Raw genomic sequence first — 12,572 nt, forward strand, 5'->3', positions numbered from 1 at the left:
TGGGATCATGGGGTGGTGAAAGCACAGGGTCAGGGCTGGGGCCCAGGGCAGAGACATGATCAGCTTCCTGAACGCCCCTACCTGTGGATCCGGCGTTCATCACAGGGACATGCGGAGAGTAGATCGCCGCTCCGCCCTGGGCCTCAGCCCCACGCTGTCACCGCCCTGCAATCCTGGGCCCAGCCCCACCTGTCCATCCCACTCCCATCTGCTGCTTCCTGCCTGCCTGCGCTCTCTTCCCATATGCCCAGCCAAGCACGCCCTGACGTGAGGGTCCTGGGCCATTCTCCGTGGAGAGCCCACCCACCCACCTGCCCGCTCCATCCAGCACCGCAGTGGGCTCAGGGTGGATGGGCTGGAGTGCTTGGGCAGCGGGGCTGGGTCTGGCAGTGGCAGTGACAGCTGGAGGGAGCTGCCACCACCAGAGCTACTGGGAAGCTGAGGGCGGCCACCACACCGCCACAGCTCTGCTATGTCCCTGGGGCAGTGGGACTGGCCACATGTGTCAAGGCCTGGGCTGGGCAGGGCCAAGGGACCTGTGGTGGACCACATAAAATCTTTTGGTGGGCCAGATCTGGCCCGCAGGCCATATTTCACCTACCCCTGTTCTAGAGATGTGGTTTGCTGAACTGAGGTCTTGGTGCAAGGGCCTCATTAATTTCCTTGGGACTACCCCTTCCCTGAGGTCTTCTTAAGGGGAGTGTATTCTTCTACCTGCTTGTTTTGCCTTGCCCTTGTCTTGGAGCTTATAGGGCTCTGGGGAGGAAACCTGAGACCTGACACAAGTGAGACAGTGTCGCAGAATTAACAGACCAAGGAAAACTAATATGGCTGATTATTTTCCTTATTCACAGGGTTTCATACAGTAACATTAAAATGAATTCCTGTGACACTGAGAGCACAATTAATTAACAGATGCTGTTTGCTATAATAAGACTAGTCAGTTTTCTGCACTGCAAAAATAAAAACAAAGCTTCTTGCTGTTGGGATTGTTAAAAGTTGGGGGCAGTTGTACACATGGTGCTTGGTAATGAGGTTGTGCAGTATATATGAATGAACAACAAGCAGATGTTTTATTTCTGGATGGCAGAGGGGCTTGAAGCAACAGCTGAAGTCATGAGGCAAAATGAGGGAAGCTAAACTAAATAGAGCCCCAGGCAACAGGGACCCCCCAACCGCTGCTACTTAGTGAGTTGGAAACCAGCATTGCATATTATACATAAAAGCCTTAGTCTGTCTGTATATAGCATGGAGCACCATACAGCAGACCAAGGATGGATCATCGCTTTACTCCCCAACCAACATCTCCCCTTGTCCTGGACAGACTCCAGCTCTGTCTTTCTTTGTTTTCTCTCATCTGCTTTGTGCTCACAGACTCTGGGAGTGGGACCTTGTGGTTAAGCTGCCCCCAGTGCTGAATTTCCCAATTCTCTGGTAGGGTAAGCACACTCTTTCCCTGAGCTCCAGCCTTGAGAGCCATGGTAAATAGCAGGGGTGCAGGTTGTAGCCATATTGGTCCAAGGACATAGGCAAACAAGGTTCTTTGTGCTGGAGTCTGCCAGGAGGAACGGGCAATTCAGAGTGCATAGGTCAAGCATGGTGGGATCCAAACACAGGTCTCTGGTGACTTTCCAGCCAGAAAGATTCAGTGAGGGCTGTGACCTATGAAAACAAGTAACACTTAAAATGTGATGTTTTTTACTTAATCAGAGAGGACAATTATGGTTCAAAACAGGCACAAGCTGCTAATAGTGCTTTTAAATAGGCAAGAGGACTTGCTAGAGGGAAGGCTTTTATAAACATGCAACTTTAAGCCATCTTAAAAGAATGTGTGTTTTTTCACAATATGTTTTGGTCTGAAGTATGTAAAAAGAGAAACATAAAAATGTCACCTGACAACTTACGGGTTTGAACATATCAGGGTCAGGAAAATACTTTGGATTCCTGTGCAACCAATACGGAGAAATCATCAGCATGTCGCCAGCTGGGATGGTGAAATTCTAAGAAGGAGAAAATACTCTGAAGCAAAGAAACAGAACTGCATGTTCAGCTGGGTGCTCCCAAAACTTTCCATCCTGAGTCTTTCTGGTTCACCAACAAAAGGTCTTGCTGGAGGACTAGTGAAGCCAGTACGGGAGTTTAAGTGTGTGATATCATTTTGTTGTGTCATTATTACTGTATTTACTTGATGCCAAGTAAATTTTAAGATAAGGGGAAGAAAATCCTTATCTTGGAATAAAATGTGAGGTGGCGGGGGCAGGCAGTTGCTACAGCTCTGGCTCTGGGCTCAAGCCTGGCTTGGGGCCAGAGCCACTGCTGCTGCCTCTGCAACTCCTGCTGTTCTTCCCTCCCAACCTCAGGCCCCCACTGCTCCCTGTCTCAGGGGAAGGAGGGCAGGGACCCAAGGCTGGGGTGGGGGGCACAAGTAGGGGCAAAGAGTGGGACTGGGGAAAAGCTGCCAGTCCCCTCTTTGCCTACACACAACCTACTCGCTACTACCTGTCCGCTATTGCTCTCTCCACCCTTACTTTCTACCCCATTATTGCACCCTCACTGTCTGAAGTAGTGGGCTGGAGCAGATCCAGAGGAGGGTAGAGGGGCACTGGTGCGCTTTCATGTCCCACCTTCGATTCCTGTTCCATCCAAAGTTTAAAACCAGCTTCCTGACCATGGCAGCATTTCTGTCCAGGCAGCAGTGAGAGCATCAACTGAATTCTTGGTTCATTAAAATCTACCTAATTCCTTCTAAACTCTTCCTTCCACAGGTGTTAATGAACTACTTCCTTTTTTAAGGGTCTTGATGTTCCACAGCAGCAGTGAGCTATAAATGCTAATGTGGTTGAGGAAGCTGCAACAGCAGAAAGCACAGTAATAATGGGGGACTTCAACTATCCACAAACAGACCGGGTCAATCTAATATCAAGCCGGGATGCAGAGACCACATTTCTTGAAGTTATAAAAGATTGCTTCCTGGAAGAGTTGGCCCTAGAACCTAAGAGAGGAAAGGCCATTCTTGACTTAGTCCTAAGCAGAGCTGGGGCTGCCGCGATCCCCCAGCCCCAGGGGTTTCACGTACCCTCAGGGAAGCTGCATGCCCCTGGCTGCCAGGACTCAGCTGGATCCTGGTACCCAGTGTCTACCACTGCAGGACCCTGGGTTCCTGTGCTGCCGGGACCCAGAATGGCAGCTGCTGGGGCTGAAAGTCTCCTCAGTTATGGGACTCCCAACCCTGGCTGGGCATGGTGCATCCCTGCAGCTGGGAGCCTCATCAGCTAACAGGGCTCATAGCCACAGGGGAGATTTTGCTATATTGTGCAAATTAAAGTTCAATAGCAAACGGCTATAAAGTTAATACACATTTTTGAGGTCTAAGTTTATAGCTGACTGGAGGTTTTTATTGTGTGACAGGTACTTCACAGATGACACCAAGCTGTGGGGAGTGGTAGATATGCTGGAGGGTAGGGCTGGGATTCAGAGTGACCTAGATTAATTGGAGGACTGGACCAAAAGAAATCTCATGGGGTTCAACAAGGACAAGTGCAAAGTCCTGCACTTGGGACAGAACAATCCTATGCACTGGGACAGGCTGGGACCAGCTGGCTAAGCAGCAGCTCTGCAGAAAAGTTGCAGTGGACAGTAAGCTGAATATGCATCAAAAGTGCACCCTTGTTGCCAAGAAGGCTAACAGCATACCGGGCTGCATTAGTAGGAGCATTACCGTCAGATTAAGGGATTCCCCTCTATTCTGCACTGGTGAGGCTACATCTGAGTCCAGTTTTGCTTTCCCTTCTCCCACCCCACAGAAAGGATGTGGACAAATTGGAGAGAGTCCAGAAGAGGGCAATGAAAATGGTTTGGGGGCTGGGGCCCATGGCTTCTGAGGAGAGGCTGAGGGAACTGGGTTTATTTAGTCTGCAGAAGAGAAGGCTGAGGGGGGATTTTATAGCAGCCTTCAGTTACCTGAAGGGTGGATCCAAAGGGTGATCTTTTTCACTAGGACTGTCGGGAAGCACTGGAATGGGTAGCTTAGAGGTGGTGAAATCTCCATCCTTGGAGGTTTTTATGGCCCAGCTTGACAAAGCCCTGGCTGGAGTTGGGGGCAGTCCTGCTTTGAGCAGGGGGTTGAATTAGATGACCTCCAGAGGTCCCTTGCAACCCTCATTTTCTATAATTCTGTGATACTTTGCGTGTGTAGCTGGTTTCCAGGTAACTGCACAATTAAAGAGTTAATTGTGTGATACCTGCAATGTGTAGAGGGCGCCTGAGTGGCAGAGGATACTGGGCAAGATAGAGCTATGTTCTGAGCCAGTAAATGGCAATTCTTACGTTCTTAATGTATGTATTTAAAAAGGGTTATCTAAATAAGGCTTGAGGGTTCTGTATTCTTAATTACCTACATCCAGGTACTTTGGGGACAGTCACTGCCAGAAGGATTACCAGGTACTGAAAGGTCCTTGTAAAAATAAATCTCACCTGAATTTTTATTGGATTCATCACTTTCTTTGTGATGGCACCTGGAGACCTGAGGCGTATGGCTTCCAGAACACACCACTTAATTAAGGGAAGCTTCTTAAGGTCATCCTGAGATATTTCAATCTTGTCTTTGCCTGTTGTATTATAAGAAATAAGCCATGAAAAAGACACTAAGGAGGAATCCTATGGCCTGTTTGTACACCTAAATGGCATTTCTGAGCCTTATAAATGGCACTTTTGGCACTTACCGGTTGTGATTCAATTACCCCTGCAGTGTGGATGTTCAAGTGTGCAAGTACACTCAGCAAGAGAAATGGGCCATACTTTGGTTGGGTGTACTGCTATGTGCATGTGCCTGTTGCGGATTCACAGGTCATGAAAAGGTAACTGAACCAAAAGCCATGACTCATGGGGAAAGGAAGCTTTTCACATGTTTTAGTCCCAACACTTGTCCAGGAAGCAGGAGATGCAGGTTCTGCGTTCTCCCTGTGCCCGTAGGAAGTCGGACAAGCATCCCTGACTTGCCAGCACAGTGCTCTAACCACCAGGCCACAGGTTAGGTATTATCCAGTGCCTCTTCTGAAGCTGATGCTCTGAGGGAAGCCAAGAAAATGAAATATGTAGGGCTGGGAGAAAGAGAGCAAAGTAGAGGGTGTGTGGCTCAGTGAGATGCCTGCTGCTCCGGGGGTAGGAACCTGGTTCTAGCTTGGGCCCTTGCACCCAATGGGGTAGAAACGCAAAGTAAACTGATTTCTAATAACCTGTTCCAGAATGCTAGTCACTTATTACCTGCGTTGCCAAAAACAGAAACGATGTCCTCCATGATCTTCTTGTAGATATCGGGGTGGGATATTATGAAAACAAGGGTCCAGAATGCTACCTAAGAGGAGACCGAAAGAAATGAACTCAGGAATAGCATTAACACTTGTGATGGTCTTGAGTGAGAAAGCTTCAATCTGTGTTCAACCGTTTTCATATTTAAAGGTCTCTGGAGAATGTCCCCAGAAGACGTCACCATTCATGATGTTCGTCACAGTGTAGTATGTGCCAGGCATTGCTACAGCTATGCTGCGGGTTGTTTGCAGTTAGTTTCAGAGATACCTAAGCATCCTGACCTACATATTTTTTCTAACGTAAGAGACATAATTCATGTGTAAAAGAACCACTGTCGATGGTGATATAGTTTAACCTCACTGCTTTTGCCCACTCAGAAATCTAAGTGAGAAACTGCCACTGATGCAAAGCACAGACAACAGATCTGACTTTATCTAAGCACACTTGTTCTCAACTAGCAAAATCTCCTTGTCTCCAGAAGATATGAGGAAAAAAAAAACTTTGTTGTTGCAGTGAAGCTTTCAAACTCTGTAGAGTATGTATGAGCGAAGAGCTGTGAACAGCTAAGAAAATGTCTTTCTCTTCCCTCTCTATGCCGAATAATAAGCCCGTGGTAAATTCCATCTATACCATGGGGGGTAGGGGCGAATTATCATTTAATGATTTGGGATGGGCTGATTCAGCAGCAGGGAGTGATGTGTTCAATTTCTGGACAACTAACAATAATTTTGTTATTGAGTATGTATTCTCTGATCTCGTAAGGTAGGATACAGGCCAATAATCCAGAATCCTCTCCTTGCTGTTCCATGAAAATGGTATCTAGTTTTAAAAAGGATGATCCAAGGTATTATAGACTTCTCAGCCTAACTTCCATATTTTGAAAGAAAAAATGATTGATTAATCTATAGAAATATAAGAAACTGCCAGCATGAGTCTGTCAAGAACAAGTTTCTTTCTCTGACATGGTAACTGGCTTAGCGGGTAAAGGGGAAGCAGTAGATATGGTATGATGAGGTTTTAGAACTAGTTTTATATGATGATATCAGCAGCAAACTAGAGGGAGATGGTTTCAGTGATGTTGCTCACTGTAAGGTGGGTGCACCACTAGTTGAAAACCCATTCTGAAAAAATAGTTTGCAATCGTTTTGATGTCAGACTGGAAGGACGTTTCAAATAGAGGCTGTCAGGAGTTGGTTCTGGTTTTGGTCCTATTTCACATTTTTATTAACCACACAGATGGTGAAATAAAGTACGTTCATAAAATGTGCAGATAACCCCAATGTGGGAGGTTTTGCAAGCAATTTGGAGGACAAGATTATAATTAAAAATGATCAAAAAAATCAGATGAAATTCAGTCAAGATGGGCACAAATTACTACCCTTAGACAGGAAAAAAAAATCAATCATGCGTAGATAAAATTGGGAAGAACTGATTTGTTGCCATACAGCAGAAAATAATCTGGGCATTATAGTGAACTTTAAAGTAAGTATAATCAACAGTGTGATGTTTCTGCAACAAACACAAGTGTCATCCTAAGGTATCTTCTGGAGGACACAGGAAGTAATTATTCCATTCTACTACATGTGGTGAGGCCGCACCAAGAGCACTGTATTCAGTTTTGGGTCACATATGTAAGAATACATATACATATACATGATTTCATAAAGCTGTCCTTCTAGTTGTCCCCCCTAAAGATAGCTCTTTGCCTTCCTCTTGTATTGTCTACATTAGAAACTACTGAATGTAGATATATCTGGGGAGAAACATTCTCAAACGAAAACAATCTCTCTTTTTCCTAAAGCATCACTTGCTTCATCTGTCTGGGCCATTTCAAGCCAAGGATGTTTGCTCCTTTTGCAAGCCCAGTCACTAACTTCTTGGTGCTCAGATTTGTTTCCCCTTATACAGCCACATGAATCACTTTCTTATATGACTGCATTCTGTTCCTACTTCGCTGCAACAAAATGAAGAGGAAAGAACATGTTCCCACATCCAACATACTCACAGGGACAGCATTTGCTTGAGAAGCCCAGAGCAGCAGTAGACTGTAATTGGGAGCGAAATGTTTATCAGGCAAAGTGTCCAGCAGGTGTTGCAGCACTGTCTGTTATAAATAAAAGAATGAATATGTGTATACTTGCACACGTAACTTGGTGTGCGTCATGGAATGGTTTGCTAGAGGTCAGGAAGAGAATTCCCCCAGTTTTTCACATAAAAGAAATGCTAAATACCAATAGCCTTCAGTCACAAAGTAACGGACAGGAGCTTTCCACAGATGGTGAAATTCATGCCAAGGTAGGGGCTAACGAGAGATGGCTGCACCACTTCCAAGCTTCCTCAACGCCTAGGCTTGCCTATCACAGGGCTCAAGCTTTTACAACTAGCAGGTCGGAACTGCTCACACGCCATTTATAGCCATAAACTGAAGAAGGAAACAAGCTTTCCTGCTCTTTCAACTCCCACTCAGTTCCTCAACTCTGAATGCACCGGGAATGGCACCGAAACAGATGAATAAAATGAAACACAGAAAATACACTCCCTGTCTCACTGGTCCAAAGCTAGTTTAGCACTTCAGCACTATCAGTGACTTCCACCAAAGTAGCTTTCTTGAAAACTTTGGCAACAAATATGAACCGCTTGAATATTTTTATTTAAATGTTTTAATAAGTTACAGTAAGATTAAGTCTTAAAATAGGTTCTTAGCTTCTCAACTTTAATTTGAATAGGTTTCCATTTGGCAGCAGGGCCTCTTCTAAAAGTGCTAAGGTTTTAAAATGTCAGCTGCAGGACGTGCTGAATAGGCCTTTCTCTCAAGACCTTCATCTGGTGGATCCATCATATGGATATCTAGAAGAGCTACAACAAACAGCCCCCCTGAAGGTAGCTGTCCTCAGTACATACTATAGTGTCTTGCCACCAAGTGTAAGTCATGTGTTTGCACCACAGTCAGATTATTATGCAGCAAACAATGTCATTTCTACACCCTGGCCCGCTGGCCCCAGTCATTTTTGTCATTATTTCCTGCTCTGTTATCCTTATACTCTTCATTCTTTCATGCCAATGATAATAGCAATGTTGCCCTGGCATTATGTTTCATCTGCTGACAGATTACCTTAGATTCACTCTTTGAGGGATTGGTTCTCGCAGCAGCTGACGTCACTTTTTCCAATGTTTTTAGAAGCCACTGTTTGGATTTAGACCAGTTTCTGTGAAGCAAAATAATAATTATGAAATGTCTTGAAATAAACTTGAGGAAACAATTGCAGCGTTAGTTTAATGAAGGAGGACCCCTTGCTTTCTTTCCAGCTGTGCTTAAAACACCTGCACAGCCCATTGGCAAGCAGATGTAAAGAGCTGACAGTAAGCAGTCTGGACTCAGCTGAAGTCAACAGGAGTGCAGGGTGCTCAGCCTCTCTGAAGCTCAATAATGACCAAGCACATGGGCTTGTGGTCAGAACATGGAGCTGACAGAGAGGACTCATGGACTTGAATACCAGCTGCACTACAGGCTTCCTATGAGATTTTAGACGGAGGCCAACATTTTCAAGAAAAACTCCTAAATGTGCATGCCCAACTTGGGAAAGCAAAGGTTTGAGTTTTGGATCGGTTCAGTATTCACAATTCCCTCTGCAGGCAGGCAATGAGATTTTAGAAGCTCAGGGCTAAAAATCAAGCCAAGATAGCTCAAGCTGGGTACTGAACATTGAAGGACTAGTCTTGATCAGGGGGATAGCAGGATATATTTTACTAAAAAGTTCACACACTGGTTTCCACATGGGTTTAATCTCACTGACCTTAGTGAGGCCACTGGCATACAAATGTAAGCAAGAGGAGAATCAGGTAGATCTTTTTTGAGGCACATGGCTAGAAATCAGACTGACTGAAGGGTGGAATGCAGCTAAAAGCAGAACATCATTTTCCCAGGGAAATGCTTCTAGGATGGATAATATAACAGGCAAGAAGTATTTAATGGGATTGCCAGAGGTACTCCCCAAAAACTGTCACCTCAAAAAGCACACTGGCATCTGAGATGCATATTCAAAGTCCTCATCGAACATCTGGAAATGCTCTTCAAACTCACTGATTTCATTCCTGCTCGTTGGCCAGGTATCTTTTCCAAACAAGGTATTCACTGCTGCCGGATACATGATGTGCCTAGAACCACAAAACCACAGAACCATAGAAAAGTAGATCTGGGAGGGACTTCGGTGAGAAGAAGCCCGTGTTCAAACACAGCGCAGCCTGTAGACTCATGCAACAACAGAGCTGGCGCACCAGCGAGCCGCAGGGAAGCTGCTGTAGCAGGTGTCAGGCAAGGATGCGGTGCATTTGATTACTGACATCCAAATAACTCTGTGAGCTACCTGTGGAACCGCAGCTGGTGTTCCCGAGCTGTGCATAGAGGCCAGCTTCACGTAAGCTCTTACAAAACAGAGCCAGCGTGATGCAAGGACCTTCTGCACAAGTTTGAATTTTGTCACTTATTGACAACCTGCTCACTTCAGTGGTCACAGAACGGCTTGAGGCACAGGATGATCCCTCTGCCATAAAACAGCTGTCTTATTCTAGTGAAGGCACCTTCCTTGAGCTTCACTCACCAGAGGCTGCACCAGGACCCCCAAAAATGTAATCCCATCTCCAGCTGCATAGCAATCCCCATAACAATTGTACAGGATGGAAGGATGCTCTTTTTGCCTCCGTCTCACTCCACAAGCTCCTTACTTATTAATGACCTAGCAAACCGTGTGCACATCCTCTGTGAACTTCCTCCAGGACCAGGAGATAGTAAGGTTCCTTCTAGCCCCTAACGTCTATGAATCGCCGAGCCTATGAATTCTAGCACGTCTTTCCCCTGAGGTCCAGATGCTATTTCACTTCATCGCATTTGCCTTTCTAACATATGCAAGACAGAGCCACCTTCTGGGCAAATGGATTCCAAATCAGAGTCAGCCAGACAGATATTTTGCAGCCCATACACAATCCAAGTCTTTTAGCCCATACTTTAGGACAAAATACAAACAGCATGAATTATATGTATCTGTGTCCATCTACTTTGTCTGTGGCTTACGATTTTTGTTATGACCTATGTTCAAGTAGAGACTCTCAGGAGTTGGTCCTGGGTTACTCCACATTTTTATTAACCATACTTTTATTTTATTAACCACATTTTTATTAAGTTTTAGACAAATAATATCTGATCTATTGAATCTGAATACTTCATTTTATAAAATCTGGATTAGGATAGCATGCAAAGGGTCACAGGCCTGCCCACATGCCCTCAGCCACATAGATGGGAAGGGCATTGTCTTAGCAATGCTGCCACGTTGAAATATTTGGTTCTGCTCAGGCAACTGTATCAATTATCAGTTACTTGTATGATACTAATACCTAATGTGCCTCTGTCCTTTGTGTCGGGTGCTGTACAAACCCAGGGAAAAAACTGGTTTCAGGACCAGAGAGCTTACAAATGAAGTATGAGAGACTAGACAACAGATAGATGGGGCTAGATGTGGGAGTAAAAGGACAGTAATAATTAGCATGATCAGCAGTTGACTGCAGCACAGTAGCAGCCTAGCCACTGTCAATTTTGCTTCACAAGAGAAGGGTCTTCATAGGAGCAACCAGAGAAGGATAAAGAAATATCTTCGCAAATATTCATGGATAGCTCCCTACAACCATAAGAAGCAACATGAAAGAAGGAAATTTCTAATCCTGCTCAAGGCCACATAAATAGATGCTTCCCATTCTAAAGTGAGGATCTTCATAAACACATAAACCCTTAACTAAAGCGCCTATTTACAAATCTCTTGCATAGCATAGAGCTTGTTTTTGTCATCTCCAAATCCATACCTCATATTTCTTCATGGCATCCAGGCCCCTCATTTTTATGGTCTGCACCTACCAGCTCTAGCTTACCCAGTACAGTGAGATAGGCACTGGCTTGTACAGCTGTAATCAGCAACCTAAAGCTTCTGCTCATATACTTTGTAGTAATGATGATACAGCTCCTGTTTATATCACAAAGCATGGGGACATCCATGCAACAAAGCTCGACCGCAGCATCCACGTACCTTACCAGATCACGGAGTTCCTCCGTTCCCCCTGTGCCCAGCTGCTCCACAAACTCATGCAGTTCTTTACAGAGAGTCTTCATGAATACGTGCAAGTTAGGGGGAGCCATTTTACCTTTCAGCATGACGTACAGATTGTAACGGTTCTTATAAAAGACTTTTGCAGGAATTGAAACTTTAAATACAAAAAAAGAAAAGAAAAAGAACATTTTGGAAATTATTCAAGGTAAATTATAAATGTGGAAGTGCGTCCTTCCTGTGTGACATGTGACCCAAGTTTGAACACAATCTACTCTCTCGTCTAGGGACAAAATCCACACTTCCTGAGTTTTTGTGCCCACAAACCTTCCCTAAGAACTTCCAAAGGATTCAGTGGTCGTAAACTTCCTCTCTGCACATCTTTCCTTCTGTTACTCACCCTGTAAATGCCTTCCTTTTGCCCCATAAAACTTCCGTTCAGGTAATAAACGTGCAAGAGATTGCTCCCTGATTTGCATGAGTGATGGCAAGAGATATGTTCTGGAGTTTCATGTTCTCTACTCCAGAGTCAGCAATGCTCACCTACTAGACACTAGGTGAAATGCAAGTACTTAGTGTTAAAGCTCTAAATCCAAGGGTGCTATTTTATCTTTATCCGTGCCACCTACAGCTGCAGTGGGCCCTAAGAAGCATTTGCAGGTGGAAGCTGGCAGGAGGGTGAGAGTGAAACTACCACCTGAGCACAGCCCGGGGCCTCAGCAAATGGTAACAGCATCACCCTGCCGGCAGGAGTGAGCCCATACACCATGGTCAATAGCCCAGGGGGTGAGAGTAGGGACTGGGTGTGGACAGCAGGTATGCAGTGACTGTTGTTCTGTCTGCTCCTTATAATATTGTGGGCTCTTTATTCAAAGGTTATATTAAATTGTTGATTCTAAGACCCTCCCCTGACCGAAGTTTTGGTGGGGTTTTACATGCTTTTATATTTGTAATAGGGCCTGATCCCATTGTCATCTACACAGGCTGCCATTTTTGACCTGGCCCAGGGTATGTCAGCAGAGTCAAGTCCTATGTGGGCAAATATTTGCAAGAATGTCTTTTCTACTCTTGTGCTGATTTTTTCACCAATCTCATGATGTTTGGTGTTTTTTGATGCCCAGCTACTAAAATTGAAAGACTAATATGTGTATTTAGGACCTGACTGAAAGGCCGCTG

At 45.0% G+C, this 12,572-nt stretch overlaps 1 protein-coding gene across 3 annotated transcripts in view; it reads right to left on the bottom strand.

The window, feature by feature from the left end:
- The window catches only part of CYP39A1 (cytochrome P450 family 39 subfamily A member 1), a 36,380-nt gene that overhangs the window by 14,469 nt on the left and 9,339 nt on the right, over positions 1-12,572 (bottom strand). Inside the window, exons 3-10 of one of the 3 annotated variants that reach the window (XM_090031126.1) lie at positions 11,379-11,553; positions 9,313-9,462; positions 8,420-8,513; positions 7,313-7,411; positions 5,263-5,353; positions 4,474-4,607; positions 1,905-2,000; positions 630-1,662 (exon numbers count right to left, since the gene is read on the bottom strand). In XM_090031126.1, the coding sequence (XP_089887252.1) occupies positions 1,591-1,662; positions 1,905-2,000; positions 4,474-4,607; positions 5,263-5,353; positions 7,313-7,411; positions 8,420-8,513; positions 9,313-9,462; positions 11,379-11,553 (911 nt within the window). In that variant the 3' untranslated portion in view covers positions 630-1,590. Of the gene's footprint in view, positions 1-629; positions 1,663-1,904; positions 2,001-4,473; positions 4,608-5,262; positions 5,354-7,312; positions 7,412-8,419; positions 8,514-9,312; positions 9,463-11,378; positions 11,554-12,572 lie in introns of those variants that run through there. The other 2 variants (XM_090031111.1, XM_090031119.1) reach the window with 2 other exon arrangements.

Source organism: Crocodylus siamensis, chromosome 1, assembly GCF_052110815.1.
Source record: "Crocodylus siamensis isolate JL-2025a chromosome 1, ASM5211081v1, whole genome shotgun sequence".
Classification (NCBI taxonomy): domain Eukaryota; kingdom Metazoa; phylum Chordata; order Crocodylia; family Crocodylidae; genus Crocodylus; species Crocodylus siamensis.